Below are 22,397 nucleotides of genomic sequence, written 5' to 3' on the forward strand. Positions count from 1 at the left end.
ACACTGCCCGCCCAGCGCGCCTCCGGAATGGCAGCTTCTTGCTACGCCCTGATTGCCCAGAATCCGCGTAGCTCAACCAGGTCAACAGACTCGGGGCAGTTTACAGAGCGGCTATTGGTCAGCTGTATGAACGACATCACTATCCCCACGTGGAGCGGCGGCTCTGATTGGTCCAGAGCCGTTTTGTGGGCCGGCTTACAGTTTCGGTTAGCTGAGGAGCGTGAAACCGCGTGAGAAAGTTGCCATTGAGGTAAAGCTGAGCTAGACGGAGGACTACTGCCGCCGCTTCAGGGAGCTGTTTTTATTAAAACTAACAACGTAGTTCCTATTTTTTTTCGTGTAATCTATTTTGGACGCATTCAAACTCTGCGGGGAAGTAAACATTTCTGTTTTTGTTGCCCGTTCAACCGCCAACGAGCGACCGCGGCGAGTCAAGTGGGAACTCTTCACTGCAATTAACTTGTGTGGATTTGTTTCCGTCGCTCGGACTGAGAGCCCACAGTCTGTCGAGGGTCCACTGGCTCCACTTTCTACTTGTTTGTCTGCAACGTGACTCGGAATACATCTCGGATCGGACGCATAACAAACGCCGGAGCGGCTCAGGTGGCTCCTGCCTTTCATTTCTCACCTGGTCCGTCCCCTCCTCCCCCCTCTAGCAGCCTCCGGCTAATGAGCGGTTTCCCGTGTTTTTCCGGTTGATTTACGGCCGCGCCGCCGGTGGAGCGGAGGAGAGACAACGACCGAAGAGAGACAGCGAGGAGCATTAAACGGCCCGTGAACTCGGGACGGAGCGGCGTCGCGGTCGATTTTGTTTCAAATTAACGACAGTCGGTCCTTACAACAACGGCCGATGGGTTCGTGCACGTGATCTGGAGCACCCACGTCCCCACTGTGCCCTAATCGGATCCCTTGAAGCGGGGTTTCAAAGAAGGAAGCGGTCGCATCCTCCCGGAGACAACAATGTTTCCCCAGGGGCGACACCCGGTAAGGCTCTTCTCTTCCTGCTCTAACAGTTGTTCCCCTCGCTGTGTTTGAGTGTTCACAGCCAGGGAGATGTCGTTACCCCTTTGTTTGACCTGCGCCTCTTGTTGCCTTACTTTTAACCGCACGTGTTTAAATTGGGCTCTTTCTTCTTGTTAATTGGGCTCTGCATCTGCCCTGAGAAGCAGGATGTGATTGATAATGTTGTTTGTTTAATAACTGCTAATAATTAAAAGTTGTTGACATTATGAGAGCCTGGAGCGGATCAGATGCAAATTGTAGGCCACATAATGAGGCACTATGATGTTAACAATCCTGTGTGTGTGTGTGTGTGTGTGTGTGTGTGTGTGTGTGTGTGTGTGTGTGTGTGTGTGTGTGTGTGTGTGTCAGACGCCTCACCAGGCTCCAGGCCAGCCCTTCAAGTTCACCATCCCAGAGTCACTGGACCGCATCAAGGAGGAGTTCCAGTTTCTTCAGGCACAGTACCACAGGTGGATAATACAAACACACACAGACACACACACACATTCACTCTGTCTTTGTGGGCGGCATGATGGCCAATTTTTTTCATTGTCATCCACCCTATAACACTAAACCTCACCCTAACCACAGTCATCCCCCTTAACGTAACGAACAAAACCCCAGCTCTGGCCTCATACTAACCCATAAACCTGGATTACACAAAAGTGCACACACATGCAGCAGACCCAGGCATCAGTGTTGGCGCTCACACTGCGGTAGGTCTGAGTCTTGGTGATGGTTAAGAACCGGAGGGTGGTGTGTGTGGGCTCAGGGTTTCATAAATCACTCCTTATTTTCCCCTCTGTGTGTGTGTGTGTGCGCGCTTGTATGTGTGTTAAGAAAAGACTGCTTGACTATGTGTGCAGTTTTTCTTTACTTATACTTTTACTTATTTGTGTAGTTAGGGAGGTTTGGCTGCAACAGGTGAATGCTACTGACCTACACATCCTGATTCACACACACAAAGAGCAGAGTTATAACATCCTACAGCCAGAGGAGGCTGGCTATCACAACTCAACAGGAAGAACCATCTGCTGCATTTCACTTTCTGCACTGTGCCCGTCACTGTTTAGGTTTATCTTTGCTTTTGTAAGTGCTTTAATCAGCGAGCGAAGGAAAAGAGGGGTGAGATGACACGATGTAAATTGTCTACAAAGTTGTATGTTTGTTAACATTAATGCTCTATTGTAGGAAAATAGCTAGAAGATCAACATCATCACTGTTTGTTCTCCGTTTAAATGTTTCAGACAAAAGAGACTCACACATTTATGTGCTTATAATCATGAATCGGCAATAAAACTAGTTTGTACTGTAACATTCTGTTTCTCTTGAAGTAAATGTTGTATTGTTGTGTTTTTCAGCCTCAAGATGGAGTGTGAGAAGCTGGCCAGTGAAAAGACAGAGATGCAGAGACACTATGTCATGGTGAGGTCCACGTGACACTCAATTCATTTTGCATCACACATGACATCATGACACGACAGACATTTACCCTGCTGACGTGTCCTTGAGGAGAATACCGTGTTCCATGTGTTCTGGAGCTGAACTTTCATCTTTACTGTATATTACTGTATTACCGTATTTTCCGCACTATAAAGCGCACCGGATTATAAGGCGCACCTTCAATGAATGGCCTATTTTAGAACTGTTTTTATATATAGGGTGCACCGGATTATAAGGCGCATAGAATAGAATAGCGTCGTAAGCGTGTCTCTTGAAAGGTGCCATTTTGGGGTCTTTATACACACAAGTGGTGTTGGACTAGGAGTAAGCACAGTACCGGTGTTTACCGCGGTGCGGCATTGTAGTTTACCAGTCGTACTGAAACATTTTGACAGAGCGCCGTGTACAACCAGTATGGATCAACCAATTAACCAATTGATCCATATATAAGGCGCTCCGGATTACAAGGCGCACTGTCGTTTTTCGAGAAAATTAAAGGCTTTTAAGTGCGCCTTATAGTGCGGAAAATACGGTACTATCCGAACGAAGGGAAGAGGCATGATAAGATTCAATGCACAGCGAAAGCTACTTTAGACCGAGAGTTTCCACTCAGGCACGCTAATGAACATGATCCGAGTGTCCGATTAGACTGCTACAATTTTTGCAAATTTGGCAGATTTGGCAGATTTTTCATTTTGATTAAACTGAGCTCCAGTGTTTAAGCAAATCCAACATTTCACTAGGTTTAATGATTTAATTCAAAACAAAGTGAGGTGAAATCAAGCTTAGGGTTTTTAAAGCCTTTAGTCTGACACCGGAACAAACAAAAAGTACGAACATATGTATCTACTTCGCCTCTCTGGTGACACTCCTGTACAGGTAAAAAGCTTTTAATTTGGATGTCGGATCTATTAAAATCTGTTTGGTTGCTCTGTGAGAATGACCTGGTGCGACACAAGAACTGCATGCCTGGTTATTACAATAACACACATGTAACGTCACGCACACTCTCTAAGTTGCTTTAAGTTTCCGAATTCCTTTTACTAATATGACCCTCTGTCCTCCTCAGTACTATGAGATGTCTTATGGCCTCAACATCGAAATGCACAAACAGGTATGGTTATGCTTATCTGTCTGCCTCTTGTCTACACTCTGTGTGTTCCTGTTTGTCTCTCTCTCTCTCTTACTCTCCCTCTCTCTCATGGCAGGGTTTTGATGTATTTGGTGTGTGTGCCTGTTGACGTGTCCTTGTGCGTGCACAAATGCATTTGTGCGTTCATTTGTGTGTGTGTGTGTGTGTGTGCTATACAGTATGCCTGCGTGTGTGTGTTTATTCGTGATCGATGGGGCTCTGTCTCCATTTCCCCAGTTAGGGCCGGCCGGCTGAGCCCAGAGGCAGGATGAATGGCTCTGTAGATTGATTGGTGCTGTCTAGGGGAGCGGCCTGCTTTATTACATTAGAGGGGCTGGGCTGAGGAGGGCAGAGGAATCGATCATGGTGGGGCCGGCAAAGGAGAGACAGTGGAGCCCCCCCCCCCCCCCCCCACCCCCACACACACACACACACACACACACTTTTAGAAGCAGGGAGGCAAAAACACACCAGCACACACTTTAGTAGGGCAGACGCACATGTGTGCAAACACAAAATACCGAAAGGACACTTGCCTGTTGTAATGTAAGGCAAGGGCATTTGTGTATAGCCATAAATAATGTATGCAAACATTTGAGGATGGGGTGCGATTGAACACATACACAGTAATGTACACACAAACAGAGAACGTCAAACATGTTTATGCGTGAGTACACATATGCATTGCAAGGCAAACGTGTCTCATGGTTAAGTATGTAGACTCGTGGATGAGGCGGGAAAACTCTTTTCCCCTCAGGACTGGTGCAGGGCACAGAGCGTTTATCAGTAATTACCTCAACTATCGACCAGTCAGACCAAAGGAAATTGGAGGTGGATTGGCCTGGTTGCTTCACGGTGGAGCGGGGATGCTTCTCTGACTTTCTCACACTCCCTGCGATTAGTTTTGTTCCTCAAGTGCTCCTTCTCCTCCAGTGTTATTCTCCCATTTTTATAACCCAAGTTGTCCCCCTTCCTTTCTGCCTTCCTCACTGGATCTCTTCTTCCTTGTGCTACACCCCGATCCTCGTTTTCTTGGCTCCTTTTTTGGTTTTATGTCCATGTGAAGCTACTGTTCTTTCATTGTGAGGGAGATGCATCTCCTATTGTCCACGCACACATAAACACACACACACACACTAAAGCTCCAGGGGAGGTCATTAGCTTGGGGCTGCAGTTGTCAGAGCAACAAGCTTCTGTGGGGGGGGGGGGGGGTACAGGGTACAGGGGATACACAACAACTCACCTCCTGCTGAGGTGTGTGTGTGTGTGTGTGTGGTGCCAATTATATGTGTAATGGGAAGCCTGTTCTCTGTTAGCACATGGTGTGTGTATACTTGTATCTTCTCTCTGTATCCTCAACTGAACCCCTCTCTCAATTATATGATTATCATAGTGAGGATGGCGCACCATAGCAATTTTCCAAACGATGTTGTTATTCAGGAGCTGATGTGTTGTGTCAGTACACGAGCTGTGAGTTTTTGTTACCTTTTTTATTATTCTTCCTCCAAATGTTCTTGAGTCATTTTTTGTAATGATGCCTCACGTGGGGATTGCAGCTCTGGGTATTTGAGATGTTGTTTTTGTTTAATCCTCGTTAGTTGTGTGCATTATCTAAGTTAGATTAGCTGAGCTGACCTGATAGTAGTTGGTCAGACGACCTAATCACCGAGCTATTATACAAGGCTAATTATAGGCTTACAACTTAGGATTCTGAGAATGGATGTGCAGATATAGTCTGCCTGAAATAGCTCTTAAGTTAGAGCTTTATAGGCATGGAGTAAGTTGGACATTATGAGATTGAGTGACTGTGTGCGGAAGTCAGCAACTCGTGGGCTGGTCAGGGTGCAGGTTTCTACTGGGTCTGAACGTATGTCGTTATGGTCACTCATTCTAATTGATTGTAGAGAGGCTTTAATAACGGGTGCAAAGATCAGACTGGCCTTCACCTACAGCCTGTTGTGTGGCTTGATATACAAACGTAGCTCTCAATGATGAGCACTGTAAAAGAGATGTGCAATTGTCCATAGATAGCTCTTCACATTGTGCAGATAGTATAGACCCCAATGTACCCAGATGTGTTTAAGCTTGTCACATGATCAAACCCTTATTGGACGCGTTGTATTTCATGGCATGTAAACTCATGACACGTGAAGCTGCATGCGCTCTGAAGGCTGATCATTCCTTTTGATTCCATATTCTCTTTGATTCTGGATAAAGAGTGAATTATGTACAGTGTTTACTGTTCACAGGGTGATGCACATTTACTTACCTATGTTTGTTTCTTCTATCTTAACTTAGTTTTACTCGATTCCTCTGGATAGTGTGAGTTGCAATAATTATTTTGTTGTTTCAGTTTTACTCCAAGTTACATTGTGGGTGAAGCATTGACTTATTTAGTTCAAGACTCATTCTGAATAGGTTAGTACTTTATAAAGCTCGTCCAAGTATATAATTGGCTGAACTTTGTTGGGGTCAGTTGTTTGGTGAGCTGATAGGTGTACGTGTGTGTGTGTGTGTGTGTGTGTGTGTGTGTGCCCCCACAATGTCAGCTATCCAGCTTTTCTATAAGATTTCTATAAAATGCATAGTGCTAGCAGCATGGCGTTCAGCATGGCAATGTCTGTTGATCCCTCACTTTGGTCCAGCAAATCATGGTCACCAGAAGATGAACCATGAAGATTTGTAGTTTTGAGTGAAATATCTCAACAACTATTGGGTGGATTGCCATGAAATTTGGGACAGACATTAATGTCCCCCTCAAGATGAATTGTAATAACTTTAATCCCATGACTTTTGACCTATCTTCATTATCAGGTCAACATTTTAATTTGTCCAATACTTTGGACCAAATACCCACATTCCCATCATGCTCAGTGACCGGTAATTGATGTGTAGTACTTGGCAAGGGACTTGCCTTAGTAACCAGTTATTTCTACACCAGGTGATGTAATTGTTGGGACAGTTAAACCCCCACAGATGTTTGTTTAATAATGTGGGATATCAAATGTCTTTGAAGATTGATGACTGTGTTTTCCCTGAGTTTTGAAATGTTTTCATAAGCGTATCATGTTTTGAGTCACGGATCAGATCAGGAAAAAAAAGAGCAAATATAACTTTCCCTTTTTTTGCAGCCGTTACGGATTGCTGATCATCGATGAGTCATATGGTCCGATAAAGATCCTATTTGTTGTTTAGTTTTGTTATAGCAGCTAGTAAACAAGACTCCAAACTACTTTTTTTCACCAACGTCCCAAAAAATCATTTCAACCGCTCTTGTCAAAAATTCTAACGTTATTCTTATCATTTGTTTTAGTCTTCTGTGTAATTGCATAAAACATATTCAAATGACAAGGACATTCATTATTCTATTTTTATTGATCAAAAAATATTTTGGCATTAGTAGTTTTTAATGATGTATTATTCATTATCTAATTATTATAAATGATGTGCTGCCTAGAACTAGTGTTAAACTGGTCATAATTCCCGCTCCAGTATCTATCTATATTGCTGTGAAAGCCTCTCCTCCAAACAACTACATTCCTTCAAGTTTCTCGCTGAAAACATAATTGTACAAGTTTATACTTGTACACATCATGATAACGTTATAACTTACCGTCGCCTAATACTGACTTTTACTAAATAGAGCCTGAATGTATCATAATGTAACTGAACCTCTGTACGTTAGCTGTTAGCTCCGGTGCTGCCAAATCGTACAGACTGCGGATCAACCACAGTCTGTTGCACCGCTACTTTTAACACGTTCTAATGAAAATGATCCAACTTCTCATAAGTTTTCACACAACAACAACAACACATAGCTGTTGGAAGCTTTCTCATCTAGCGTGTGTGTAAGTGTATCTTCTCATGTGAGTACGTGTGTGTGTCCGATGGGCCGTTACTACGTTTCATGGCTCCTCTCAGTCCCTCTTCACCTTGGCCCCCTTCGTATCAATTTGATTGGATGATATATGTAATACGAGTCCCCTTATCTGATTTGATGCCACTGTGGGGGTATCTGGTTTCAGCCAATTGTTGCCACCTCCGGGGGTTTGGGGGGGGGGGGGGGGCTGGCGGATGTGTTGGCATGGATACTGGGGGAGAGCAAATGAAGTTAGTCGCTGATGAGATTATGTTGAAGTGCTGATGGGAAGAGGAACAAGAGCACAGAGGATACAAGGGGAGCAAAAGAAATACGACGGGCCAGAGAGAAACTTGAGGTGTGTGTGTGTGTGTGTGTGTGTGTGTGTGTGTGTGTGTGTGTGTGTGTGTGTGTGTGTGTGTGTGTGTGTGTGTGTGTGTGTGTGTGTGTGTGTGTGTGTGTGTGTGTGTGTGTGTGTGTGTGTGTGTGTGTGTGTGTGTGTGTGTGTTGAAAATGGCATACACTAGATTTGTGTGTAGAGGTCAGGGAAGTAGATGGGTGTCGTTATTATATCATAAACTTGTGTGCGTGTTGGCTTGCTGTGTTTTCCGGTGTGTGTGTGCTTGTATTACTCTATTGGTGTTACTGAACAGCTGTCTTTTCCAAATTAATGTAATTATGTTATTAACAATTATGTCTCTTTTGATCTCTGTGCGTCTCTTCCTCCATCAGACTGAGATTGCCAAGAGACTAAACACCATCTGTGCACAAGTCATTCCCTTCCTCTCACAGGAGGTAAGTGTGTGTGTGTGACTTTGAGCTAAACACTCAAGTGTCTCTGCCAGCTTTAAGGATAAATCAACCCGTTACTCTCGGTCTTCAGCAACATTGTGTTTGTTTTATGCAGCATCAACAGCAAGTGGTCCAAGCTGTGGAGCGAGCCAAACAGGTGACCATGGCAGAGCTAAACGCCGTCATCGGAGTGCGTGGACTGCCAGGCCTCCCACCTACAGTGTGTATTCCTTTTACTTACTCTTGATTTAAATCATATGTCTCAACATGTCTTTGTGTGCTCTTTATCTTTTCAACTATTTGATTCTTTTCCAAAATAAATGGAAAACCGTTCCTATTTTGATCTGTGAATAGTGTAATTCCTGTTATTTCATAATTAATTTGCATACTAATAATTACATTGCAGAAACAAAAACAAAACTCAACACTTAACATGCAGGCATGTAGGCAGATGGATGACTTTTAAAGACAATGTGATTCTTTCAATTCCTTAATCACTAAAGTAATCCCACGGTCACATGCACATATGTAGGACATGTGAAGGAGTTGGTAGGAAAATTAAATAAACAAAAAAAGGAGATAAAATGAAACTTACGGATTCAGATATAGTTTCTCTTTTTTATGCACTATGACTGGAAGTAAAACAGATCGATAGATATCACTGATCTTTTTCAACTGTGAACAAGTAGAGAATGGTGGACGTGTCGGTGGGGGAAGTGTGATGAGAGGTGTTTGTTGAAAAGATGTCGTCAGCATATGATGAGTGATGGGGCATGACCAGCTATTCAGCCTTGAGCAGTAAAGGGATTGGCACGGTGAGTGTGAAAAGAAGTTACAAAGACCAACTTTTTGCTCGCAGTTGGGCTGTGGCATGTAGGTTGAAAGAGAGACAGAGTAGATGTGTTGATGGTGGGGACTGTTTGGGTGGGATGGGAGGTAGTTGAGAATACTCTGCTTTATAGGAGCCGTGGGGGCTTGACTGGCGGGAGGTGAGGCCATGGGGGTTGAGTTGAGGGGGAATGTGGGAAAAGGCGGGGTGTGTGTGTGTGTGTGTGTGTGTGTGTGTGTGTGTGTGTGTGTGTGGTGGATTTGGCAGTTGCTGTTTGAGTCTTAATTGCAGGATTTCAGTGTTTGTAAAAGGGGGGTCACAGCGTTGCCCTTACACTCCCCCTCCTCACCCACTCCTCCCCTCTCCCACGCCAGCCTGTCATTCACCCCGTTTGTGAGTTAAATGAGTGTAATGAAGCATGTTGCCCCTAACTCCACACACACATACCAGCTCAGACTAACATCCCATGACAAACCCGGGCTCCCCTTGCCTCCACCAATACTTCCCCTCCATTTACTCCCATCAGGGGTCCTGTTTGTGTATCCATGTGTGTGTGTTTTTGCATCTGTTTGTGTGTGCGTCTGGGTGTAGCAGAGCGTGCATTTCTGTTATCCCCAGAAAACAACAGGCAGGGGTAAGATGGTTGAGCGAGGGTGTATGTGGCAGCCTTGTTTATCTAGATTCTGTGTCTGCATGTTAGTGTGGTCAAGTGTGACATGTGGGTGTGTTTATGTTTAATTGTTTGGCATGCGAGCCAACTCTGGAAAGTGTGAGTGTGGAGGCAGGCATGGTTGAGGCTAAAAGACTGTTTCGTTGTTTTGCTTTCATTCGTTGGGGCAGGACGCAGAGAGTGATGGATGGATAGAGTGGAAAAGAGGAGGCGGGGGCTCAGCAGAGGGGGAGTGGGTTAGTCAATTAGGTGAGATAAAAGTCGGTTTGACCTTCAGCACTCCTTTTTCCCCTGCCGAGTCGCCTCCTGTGCCCCCCTTCTCCCCCCCCCCCCCCCTTCCTCCACCCCTCCCCGTGGCGAATCAGTGAGCTTGGATTCCCGCAGCTACTGTCTGAGGAGGCAATAATGATGTTTTGGAACACAAAGGCATTTCACGCTCAGACGAGCGCCTGATTTGGTGTGAAAGAGAGAGCAGGGCTGCCAGCCAAATTCTCTCTCTGACCCTCTTCTCTCCTTCTCTCCTCCCCTCTCTCCTCAGCCGCCTCCCCCCCTCACAAGACCTGACAGTGCAGGCAGCAGCTGTGGCTCCAGGCTCTCTCCCCTGCCCCTCCACTTCTCCGTCATTCCCTCTTTTTCCTCCCCGTCTCCCTCCCCCTTGCTTCTCCCACCACATCCTTGGGCTCTGGGCTGTGATCCCAGCTGTCAGTATTGTTCAGTGTTTGACCCCAGAGGGAGGAGGGTGTGTGTGTGTGTGTGTCGGTGTGTGTGTGCGTGTAGGGGGAGAGGATGTGTTCACCGCCTTGTAGACGGCAGCAGCTCGTTGAAGCGGTGTAAACCCAGACACTGAAGAAACTGTCCCATCTGTTGAAGGATTCAATAGGGCCAGAAATCTCTATTGATTAGGTTACAGAGTGCCATTGATTTTTTACATATTGATGGCTCAGTTTTGTTCACTGAGACGTTTTGCACTGGCTCCGACCAGTGAGTTCAACATCTCATCTTTTTAGTCCTTACTCAAAAATGCAGTGCTTTTTTTTTGTGACAAATGTTGTTGGTTTGGGATGTATTGCCAGCTTTAAGCTTACAACACCTTAAAAAGGCTCAACTGTGTGTTGTAGCATCCCGTAAGCGTTTCTCTCCACTCACCACCACTTTCTTTCTTGTCTTTCCTCCCCGTCTCTAAGCAGCAGCACATGTCCCATAACCACGGTGGTGCCCCCGTGCCCCTCACCCCTCACCCTGCCGGCCTCCATCCCTCTCAGCTGGGTGGTTCAGCGGGTCTCCTGGCTCTATCAGGAGGACTTGGTGCTCTTCCTCCCCACATGTTGGGAAAAGATGGTGGTGATAAAAAGCCCCACATGTCCGGGCCAGACTCGCACTCATCCGGACCCGAGCACCTGAGAGGTGAAAGAACACACAACAGAAACACCACTTGAAAAAGAAAAATGGCCGACCTGGAAGAATTCACTTTAAAGCCAACATCCATATCATTCAAATTGCAGTTTTAAACAATATTTTTCAAAGATACTGATCTTTATTTTGGCTATTTTCGTCATTATTCTAAATGGTGACTAAATTAATTGGGTCTGCTTCCGAGTCAGTTTTTCTGTGTGAACTTAAAGGTCGACTTCACATTTCTAACTCATTCTACTTCCTTTCTTATTTTTGTCATTTTCTGCTCTGTTGAACATCCAACCCCATGACCTGGACCACATGTACGCATTTCCAACGGAAATAGAACGAGAGCCCGGCACAGTAAGTACTTCCTCTTTCTGCAGCAATGTCTACTTTGTTTATTTCTTGACTCTCTCAAAGTGATAGTTTGCTTTTGGGGGATTTAATTTTGTTCTTAGATGCAGTTTGCATTCAGTTTGACTTTGACAGCTCAATAGTTAGATTAGTCTGTTTTAGCTCTGTGTATAGAAGTGTGTTGTGATCGTAAAGCTCTTATCAAACTGATGGTAAAATAAATTTAAACTGTCTGCCCTAAGTAAACTACATTTAGTTTACATATCGGTGCCAAGTAATGATCTAATGGCTATGTAAGAAAAACAGAAAAACATACTGTCCCTTTAATCCCTGCTGTGACATACACATGGTCATCTTGGTCCAACCATTCAAATATCTCACATGTAAAAGTATTTTATTTAAAAAAAAAAAACAGTAAATTTCAGAGTCACAGCACATATATCAACATGAAAAATAAGACTTGTAATTTAAGATTATATCCCAGGTACACTGCACCTGTTGCTCTTTTTGTCATTCTAATGGGATTACTTTTATTGCTGCTGCACTGACCCAATCTTCCCTCAGGGATCAATAAAATTCATCTTAACATGTCATTATGCATAAAAAAAAAAAAACCTTGCTGTTTTTTGTTTTTTTTACCTCTGTTTTACACCAAATAGCTTTCATCCTCAAGTTGTATATTTTTGACTGTTAGTTTAAAAGTGTGTGTGTTTAGGGATCTCTCGGGTAGAGCTTTGGCTTGCCTGTTTTTTTAGTTCTGCCCTAGATCTGCTCTGAACTGTTAGGTTTCTTTTCTTCTCCAAATGATCTTTTTAGCATGGTCACACACACACACACACACACACACACACACTCTCTCACACACACTCCCTCCAGCCTAGCCTGCATTGTTGTGCCTATTTAACACCTCACTGAGCAGATTACCCCCTTCTCCTCCCCCTCCCACCGCCCCTGATCCCGCGCTTAAAGACTCTCATTGTGTTTAATATCACCACCACTGAGAAGGGAGGACTTGGGAAAGGGAGGGGGGAAGGGGGTGGGGCAGCAGTCATATGACACTGAGCTTGTGTGTGTGAGAGGGAGAGAGAGAGAGAGGGGGAGAGAGAGAGAGAGACACGAACAGGGTAAAGACGGAGGGGGGGAATTGCTTATGTTTTGCGGGTCAGTGCTCCTGTGCTCGGCTCACTAAAACCTTTCAATAAAGGGGGGAGGGAGGAAGAGGGGAGGGCGTGAAGGAAGGGGCCTTTGGCAGAATACAGATTTTCACCCCCCTCTCTCTTTCCCTCCCCCGTCCCTTGTCACCCTTTCTTCTCCACACTCTCACACCCTCCCTCCATCCTCTCTGTCCTCTAATCTCATCCCCTCCCTTTCCCCCTTTTTCTCACCCTCCTCCTCCTCCTCTCTTAGCAATTCCTCCTTCATTTACCCTTTCCCCGGTCAAAGCCCAAGCGCTCGCTCGCTAGATGTGTGCACGCGCATGCGTGTTTGTGTATGTTGGATGCACATTTCATTGACAGGCTGAGACTATAATGGACTCAACATGAAGCTCTAATCCATTAACAATAGGATCCGTTGGTCAGGAGGCCAGAGGGGGGCAGCTTTGTGGGTGTGTGGGGAGGAGGGGGGGGGGGGGTTTGGGACACCGAGGGATGCAAGAGTGTTATGCAAGTGATACGCACGCATACATGCAGCTTGTCACAAGCCAGAAGAGGGAGCACTGATAGATTTTGAGAGCCACTTAATGTAATCATCAACTTCAGAGGCGTGCGTTAGTGTGTGGCTGTGACTGGCTTTGGTCAAGTGAGAAAAGAGGTTGCTGTTAAAGTGTTAGTGCTGCTTAATTCATGCTTCTGTGAACTATTAACCTGTTTGCAAGTAAGAGTCTGTTTTTCTAACCTGCTCTGCACATGGCTGAATAGCTGTTGTAATTAGTGGTAGATGGCTCAGACGGTTTAGTGAGCTCAAGCAGAATGCACACAGCTTAGCACCAACTAAACCCTAAATGGCAAAATTGTCTCACCTTTGCAAATCATTTATTTATTATTTTCTTCTTCTTTATCCTCCAAACTCTCCTGACTGTTTTTTTTAATCTCTGCTTTTCTTCTACTCTCTTTCATCTGCAGAGTAACTCATTGCTGCCAGAAAGTCTCAGGAATTCAGATAAGCGACGCAACGGACCGGAGTTTTCAAACGACACCAAGAAACGCAAAGTTGACGACAAGGACTCCAGCCACTATGTAAGAAATGGTTCTGCTGACTATGTGCGTGTTTGTTTGTGCAAACGTTAAAGTGAGAGAAATTCATTTATAAATTGTACGTGTTCATTTGCACATGCAGTTTTTAGTGTTTGATGTCACACATCAAATGTTAAGAGGGATGAATGATGCAGTTTGGTATCTACTCCATTTGAATATTCACTTGCAAGTTCCTTCTAACAGCCTGTTTCAGTGAATCAAAGAAAAGGATCTTCTGTTTAAGAAAATTACCAGCGGGAAGTGTATAATATGTAATTGTGTTCTAATTGATTGCAGGACAGCGACGGGGACAAAAGTGATGATAATTTAGTGGTGGATGTTTCAAATGAGGTCAGTATTTTTTTTCATTGTTTGTTAATAGTTGTCGTCTGTGGGTTATGATTCCTCTTTAATTTAACCACACTATATTCACAGTTGTCCATGGGACTCAAATCTTTAATTCAGGAAAAATGCCAACATCACCTTTTGTGCAGTGTTTTGTTTTCAGCTGGTTAACTGAATCCTTGTCCTTTCACCAGGATCCCTCCTCCCCCCGTGGCACGCCTCTCCCCTCCCCGAGAGAAAATGGCCTGGATAAAGCACGTCTTCTCAAGAAAGACCCCTGTAGTCCGGCCTCTACTGCATCATCAGCCAGCTCCTCCTCACTCAAGTCCAAAGAGATGGCAATGGTAGGGATGGACCAGACACAAATGTTCTGGTTCTTTCAGAATATAGTTTGAGTGTTGATAGTTGAATACATGTCAGTAGTTCCATTTCTTAAATCGCTCTCTCGCTCTCTGTCTCTCTCTGGCGCAGCGAGACAAGGCAGGAACACCTGGACTAAAGTCGAGCACACCCACACCTAGAGGGGACTCCACCCCTGGTCCAAGCTCCACTCCTGGAATCCGGCCCAGTCTATCAAAACCCCCATCCATGGAGATACCACATCCACCCAGTAAGTCCAGTACAAACATCTGTAAATGTATTATATGATGGGTTGTTTCATTTTGCCAGAGGGCAATAAATTGTGTTTGCTAAGTTGCCTGCAGAAATATTGAACTTACTTTTTTTGACTGCTTTCAAAAGAACTGTTGTAGTGACTCTTAAGCACTAACGTTTAACGGCACACCTTTACTTTGGAGAAACCTCATGCATGTGCGGAGCTCCCAGAGTCTGCTTGATATGACGGAGAAATCTAATCCACAGAAATATTACATCGGTTAAAAATCTCTGTTTGCTTCACAGCCGTAGAAAGAATTCTAATCAAGTGCTATTTGAAATGTGCTGATTGTGTACTAATAATGAATCTGTCTGATAAAGGCTTGTACTCTTAAATATTCAGGGGATGTTGATTTTGAATGCTCTCTTAGCTGTTACCAGCCTTTTATGCGTCGTACTCTTCCCTCCCCTCTCCTCCTCAGCTGCAGGTTTGCGGACCCCGCTGGCTGTACCCGGCCCGTACCCGGGTGCATTTGGTATGTTGCCCCATGCAGCCGGGATGAACGGGGAGCTGGCGAGTGCAGCCGGAGCTGCGGCCTATGCTGCTGGATTGCACAACATGTCGCCTCAAATGAGTGTCGCTGCTGCGGCTGCTGTGGCTGCGTACGGCCGCTCACCTATGGTGAGTGGAAACGCACGACTGTGTTTTGGTAAAATAATGAAATACTAACGCATGAAAAATAAACCCTCTGCAAAGTATCAAATCAACGGAGGCAGTTGGCTGTATGCGAGATGCTTTTTAATTTAAAAAAAATCTATATTTAAAATAGTTGACATACAATGTGCATAAAACATTGTAACCAGTCTTTGTCGTTTTCATATTTAGTGTTACAATATTTATTCACAGTGGATGTAATTACGATTTATTTTGCCGACGATCAACAGAAATATCAAAGTGAAATCAAATTAGGTGCAATTATGAAACACAAAATGATTCAATACATGAATATTTAGTAGAGCCTCCGGGTATCAGGTTGGCAGTTCTGGACACTCTGTTCTCTGTAAAGCTTCTCGTGCTCTGTGACGGTGAATGTGAGTGAACAGAACAGAGGGGATTTTCAAGTCGTGCTTCTGCTGCTTTCATACGAGTGTTTTTAACAGTGGCCTCCTATTTGCTGTACAGGTTTCTTTATTAAGTTTAGTATTTCCAGCTTTACTACAGCATATTCTTTTCATGATTGAGCCCTAGTTACTCAGTGTGCTGGAGATGTTCTTGTATCCTACTAACCCTGATTCATACTCTTCAGTAACTGTACAGCAGATTGAATGATCTTTTGCTTTCATAATGTAGCTTTTGCCGAAAAATTGATGGTTGCTTCAGTTCCAACAGTTGCATATTCCAGACATTTAAATGAAAATCACTCGTCACCCCTTCAAGTTCACCTGTTTTACACACAGGTGATCTTGACCCAACTTTGACCATTCTCCTCCTTTTGTTGAAATATCAAAGTTACATCTACTTTAATCTAATGTTCAAAAAGAATAAAAAAATCAGGAAGTTAATGGGCGTGGCTACTTTTCTTAAGCACTGTAGATTTTATACTGCAACGTGTCAATAGTTGCACAGCTGTATTTCTCTCGTCTGTGTGATGGTATAGTGGGTATGCTGGTGTGCGTTACGTTCAATCACCTCATCACTCTTTGCTGTATTTGCATCGTGTTAATTACACTGTTTAAATAGGTTTAGTAGACACGCAGCTGTGTCTGGGCAACACTTGATATATACTCCGGTTGTGTACTCACCAGCTGCGTGTGCGTGTGTGCGCGTGTGTGTGTGTGTGTGTGTTGGATAGTGGGGGAGCACAAGTACTTACAGCTCTGCCTCTGTGTGTTTGCTGACTCTTAAACTTGTCATTCAGATTTGGAGGGTGTGTGTGTGTGTGTGTGTGCTCCAGACTGTCTGTTTGCTTTGTTCTCATGAGTGTTTGTGTTCTGTTCCACATGTTAGTATTGACCTTTGTGTATTTTGCCAATGCCCATGGGTGTGTGTTTGCACTGTGCTCATAAAATGTCCGTCTTCTCTTATCAAGGTTGGTTTTGATCCTCATCCTCACATGCGAGTTCCTGGAATGCCTCCCAGTCTGACAGGAATCCCCGGCGGCAAACCGTAAGTGTGTTTGCGGCTGCTTGTTTGTTTTTACGTTCTTTCTTTATTCTGTCCTCCCTCTTTCATCTTAGCTGTCATGTTTAACCTCCTCTGCCTTCTTCTTTCTATCTTCAGTGCTTATTCTTTTCACGTGGCGGCCGACGGACAGATGCAGCCGGTACCGTTCCCTCCGGATGCTTTGGTGGGCCCAGGGATTCCTCGCCACGCCCGTCAGATCAACACACTGAACCATGGGGAGGTGGTGTGCGCCGTCACCATCAGTAACCCGACCCGACACGTTTACACAGGAGGCAAGGGTTGTGTCAAGGTCTGGGACATTAGTCACCCAGGAAACAAGAGCCCAGTGTCGCAGCTTGACTGTCTGGTGAGTGAGCTTGAAGGCTGGGTTTACAGTACAAGATGTTTTGTTTGAGTGAGAGCGGCGTTTGCTGTTTTTCCTTTTTCTCCTTTTTCGATGCGAGGGTCCAAGGACGGAGGATGTCGTAGAATGTACAGATTGTAAAGCCCTGATTTTGAGCTATACAAATACATTCAATTGAATTGTATTAACCGTTTATCAAAACTTGTGTGATATTAGTCACATAGAAATATTGTATGTATGCAAGAGATTAAACGTATTCATTGTGTCTTCCACATCAGAACCGAGACAACTATATCCGCTCCTGTCGTCTCCTCCCTGATGGTCGGACACTGATTGTGGGAGGTGAGGCGAGCACGCTGTCAATCTGGGATTTGGCCACGCCCACTCCCAGGATTAAGGCAGAGTTAACATCGTCAGCACCGGCATGTTACGCTCTGGCCATTAGCCCGGACTCCAAGGTCTGCTTCTCCTGCTGCAGCGATGGAAACATCGCCGTCTGGGATTTACACAATCAGACACTAGTTAGGTAAGAGGAGAGGCCTTGATGCATGGACACTTTGATTTTACACCGAGGAGACATGCTTATTGTCTTTCTTCTCCAACCACCTTTCAACCACAAAGTTGACCTTCCTTAGTCAGCAGAATCTCAGCCTTGGCTGATTTATCCCCAAGAGGCAGAATATTTAGCAATAGTACTACAAGAGTGGCTGCTGATGAGAAATATTGTCAGAGCTTCACATTTTGCTAGTGTGTGTGATATACACACACCAACTGCCCGGGCAACCTCTGATGCTTTTGTTTATGTCTGAATGTATGTGTGTATCCTGCAGGCAGTTCCAGGGCCACACAGATGGAGCCAGCTGTATTGACATCTCCAATGACGGCACCAAGCTGTGGACCGGAGGCCTCGATAACACCGTCCGCTCCTGGGATCTGAGAGAGGGACGGCAGCTGCAGCAGCATGACTTTACATCACAGGTACACACTTATATCAACAAGCGGTGTTTGATCGACTTCCCTTTGTATTAAAGGTAGTATCCCCAGTGGAACTAAGTTAGATTTTAGCTGCTGGTCCAAATGTAATATTGTCTCTTCTGTCCAGATCTTCTCTCTTGGCTACTGCCCGACAGGAGAGTGGCTCGCTGTTGGAATGGAGAGCAGCAACGTTGAGGTCCTTCACGTCACCAAGCCTGACAAATACCAGCTTCACCTGCATGAGAGCTGTGTACTCTCCCTGCAGTTTGCGTACTGTGGTAAGCGACACGGTCGATTTACTGATGTAGTCCTCCTTGCACTTGTTTTGTAGTCTACCTTAATACCGTCCCCCTTACAATTTGTGCTTTAATTGGTTGCTAAGTTCTACCTTTCTTACCTTTTTACGTTCTTTTTCTTCATTAAACATGACGGTATAGAGGCAGGGAATTGTGTTTGTCTATTTTATTCTGTTCTATAGAATGTTTTGTCTTTTTTCACTGTAATCACATCTTGACCGTCGTTGTCTAACGTTCGTGTGTCTCTCTCTACCCAGGTAAATGGTTTGTGAGCACAGGAAAGGATAACTTACTGAATGCATGGAGAACACCCTATGGAGCCAGCATATTCCAGGTCGGGACAACAGATCACTACATTTATTTTATAATATCTTAACATAGACAATAAGCATTTCCACCAGCACAGCATTGCATCAATGCAATAAATGACTGTATGCGGTGACATATTGCTTTTAGTGTGGAAACGCATCCTGTCTCATTGGCGGCATCAGCATGTTATGATGGCCACTGTATAATATCGATCATTCAGCAATATTAATTGGAATGAGAGCACCGTACAGTTATATTTTCCAACTTTTAAGTACTGTAGCACACACACAGAAGCAGTGACGTATTATTTTTCTTTATTTGTGACTAACTTTTCCCCCGTTCTGTATCTCTTTCTTCCTCTTCAGTCTAAAGAATCGTCTTCGGTGTTAAGCTGTGACATATCCGTGGACGACAAATACATCGTCACTGGTTCAGGGGACAAGAAGGCCACTGTTTACGAGGTCATCTACTAACACTATGGAATGAAAGCAAGGACGTTCCTTCCTTCCCAAACAGCAGATGGCTTTCTAGACATTTTCAAGTGGAGCCAGAAATCGCAAACACGAGTGACCTTGGTGGCACTTATATCTGCCGAGGTGACACAGAAAGGAGACTAACAGTTTACATGCACACATCTGTTGCGGTTGTGTACGTGACTCCATATCAGCTGGGAATTAACTGGAGCAGCTGGATGTTTTAATGGAAGAGACAGATTATTTGGATGTTGTTGTCTCTACTGCCGTCTGCTACGGACTGCAAGGGAATCAGTTACAGGGACCAAACAATGGCTGAAACACGGCATTGTTTTGACTGGGACCAGCTCATCTGGAGAACACTGCACCGAACATTAGATTTTAAAACACACTTGATTCAGTGTCATGTCCGGGGGGCAGAGACCCTAGAAGGGAACACTCAACCAGTTTGGTCGACTGTGTAAACCAATGTCAGACGGAAAGAGGAGACTGGGGACAGAACCTGACACAATTCTGGAGACGTGGAGGAGGACAGTAGTTTATTAACATGCTGGTTTGACTGTTGTTGCAGACAGACAATGTTCACTGCCTGTTGATCTCTCCGCTCTGACCTTAGAACCTCAGCTTGCTGTTCTGATGCGCCTACACTGAAAAGTACCTTTCTGTCTTGACAGTAAGTCTTATCCTCAATGAACTGCACTGCAATGGCAGCTGTCCACCGACACACTTAGTACAAAGACAAAATGTAATGAACATACTTGAAGGCCGTGTTGACTTGTCGAGCGTCATGCTATTGTGGAATTCTCTGATGGGTTAGTTTGATCGTCACGAGACAAAGTATGTTTTCATAATTCCTACTGGATTCAGATGCCAACAAAAAGTGTTCATGTACTTCAGGAGAAAAATTAGCCCAAAAGAGAATTTACTGTAAATGTTGCTACAGAGAGCTTAACTCCCAGAAGTTTCTTTTTTGGTCTCCATTTCTTATGATCCTGCTTGAAAGAACAATTATTGGAAACCTGAAGTGGAAAAAAAACTTTCAGAGATTATAATAATCCTCAATTCTATTGATCATTGTTTTCTAGTGTTCCTGTTTCTACAGGTTTATTGTCCACAAGCAACACAAGCCTTCATAATGTCATTCTTTAAGTCAACTTTCCATCCCTCCCCCTCTATACTTGAGCCACAGTGTGCGTGTGTGACCAGCTGCGTATGTTGACAGAGTCCCGCCTTCACTTGCGCTTTAACTGAATTGACCTGAAAACATTTCAGAGACTCGGTATTGATCATTGGTCGGCTGGATATAGCTTCAGATTTACAAGCAGCCGCTTTGATGCGGTCTAGTTGAAGTCGAGACATCGCCCTGCTGTTTTAATGCAGTTCTTTTGCCGACGCCCTCTTTTACAATGAGTTTATAGGTTGAGGTCAGAATGATCAGAAATAATAGTCTCAAAGTATTTTCCCCCTTCATTTAAGTTAAATAACATTTTCTACCATATTCACTAAACAAACCTCTTAAAAACAGAATATTGTCACTTCTTTCTGCTGATATTGTTGAATGCGGGACATTTGTGAAATTGCCTTGAGAAGTACAACTGTGTCATGTTGTCTTTTCACTTTGCAAAGAAGATTCAAGACCGTAAGCAAGATTCAATCATTAGTCAATAGTCCTCCAGAGAACGGTGCAGTTTGTCTTTCAGTTTCAGGAAGGAGTCGGTCAGTTCCAGCCATTCATTTCATGACTTTGTGCTTATTTTTGTCTGTTGAATGTTTGTAAAAATGTAAATATTTTTTTTTTCATACAGGACATGCTTTAGAAATAACAAACTGTTTTTGTACGTCTTTTACATGGAAAGAAATGTCTAATCAGGAGAAATACTAAATGGTCTTAATGCTAGCTAATCTAAAATGATTGAAATATCTAGATAATAAATGTTTTTTTTGTAACTGGAGTGGTCTTTGACTTTCTGGGAAGGTACAAGAACACATTACTGATCAAATAGTTTGGCTCCATTATATATAACTGCTGTGGAGTCTCAGAGTTCAGAGAATCAGCATTGTAGACAGAAGCTAGTTTGGATTCCAGACTTAGATAAAACTTCGATGGTGAAAGTTTAACTTGGATCGGTAACATTGGAGAAACAGGCATGAGTACGCTACATTTGAAAAAATCCTACTGAAAAACCCAGCCCAGTGTTAACAACTCTTTTCCAATAAAAGCAGCACGAGCTGTCGCCAAATCTAGCGAGAAAGTCGCAGAGTCTGCAACACTGACAGCCCGTCCCTTCAGGCCTCCCTTCAAAGCCTCCAATAAAGACGGTGATTAAGGGCTGACATGTAGCTGAATGGGATGAAGCCCTTTCTAGGTATTAATGTGAGTGTGACTCCACTTGACACATCAAGCAACTCGACTGAAGGATTTTTGTTCGAGTGTGAGCAGCTTGAAAGGCGCAAGTGAAGCGGTTTGCTGCTACTGTAACATTGTTTTAATGAAATGACTCGGCTAGACTGCTCGTGCTACATGCCCAATATTATTGTATCTGTAATCTACTTTTATCCCAAACCCTCATTGAGGACGAGATAGAACTCTGATGACCACACAAGGTCATGTTTTCTCAGCATTCAAAGCTTGTTTATTTTCCACAAATTGTCTGACTTCCTGAGGATGCCGTGTGTTTTCACTCATCATGATTGTTACATACATGACGGCAAAAAAGGTTTCACATACATTACAATCGGGTAGTCAGTGTTTCACCTAACGATCACAATCTTAGCAACTATTGATATAGCTGGTGACTATATGATATTACTCCAACAAAGTTATTCCCACTCGTGATCTTCATGTCCCTATTGATATGTGCACACACACCTACACACACACAAACATGAACGAGCTCAGCTGAAGGTATAATCAGAAGATTACATTACAGCAGAAATCAAACTATTTCAGCTTTTTAAATTCCACAGACTGAAAAAGGAAGCCTGGTTTCACATCGGCACAGAATGTTCTTGAACCAGCCTACTGCTCATTCCATCAAGTCATGCAGTAAGACTGTTTATCCTGTGGTACCACATGACCTGTCTACATTGTTTTCCTGCTTTTAGCTTCAGCTCCAGCCTTTGTGGTTCTGAATAGCATTAAGTGGGTACGGTGAAGAATGAAGAAG

At 44.1% G+C, this 22,397-nt stretch overlaps 1 protein-coding gene across 2 annotated transcripts; it reads left to right on the plus strand.

Moving 5' to 3' along the window:
• The first annotated feature begins 233 nt into the window (after positions 1-233).
• Positions 234-21,173, plus strand: LOC142957282 (transducin-like enhancer protein 1). Of its 2 annotated transcripts, none has more exons than XM_076098981.1 (20): positions 234-984; positions 1,372-1,472; positions 2,364-2,427; positions 3,515-3,559; positions 8,169-8,231; positions 8,344-8,448; positions 10,912-11,131; positions 11,466-11,482; positions 13,600-13,713; positions 14,008-14,061; positions 14,250-14,399; positions 14,527-14,665; positions 15,132-15,331; positions 16,740-16,816; positions 16,931-17,180; positions 17,456-17,703; positions 18,008-18,155; positions 18,280-18,430; positions 18,706-18,782; positions 19,123-21,173. In XM_076098981.1, the coding sequence occupies exons 1-20, from the start codon at positions 961-963 to the stop codon at positions 19,228-19,230; spliced, it is 2,355 nt and encodes a 784-aa protein (XP_075955096.1). In that variant the 5' UTR covers positions 234-960; the 3' UTR covers positions 19,231-21,173. The 2 variants fall into 2 exon arrangements, with proteins under 2 accessions (XP_075955096.1, XP_075955097.1); XM_076098982.1 differs by having other exon boundaries at positions 10,915-11,131.
• The last annotated feature ends 1,224 nt before the right edge of the window (positions 21,174-22,397 follow it).

This window comes from Anarhichas minor, unplaced genomic scaffold (genome assembly GCF_050575085.1).
Source record: "Anarhichas minor isolate MPS153535 unplaced genomic scaffold, ASM5057508v1 ptg000025l, whole genome shotgun sequence".
In the NCBI taxonomy this organism is placed as follows: domain Eukaryota; kingdom Metazoa; phylum Chordata; class Actinopteri; order Perciformes; family Anarhichadidae; genus Anarhichas; species Anarhichas minor.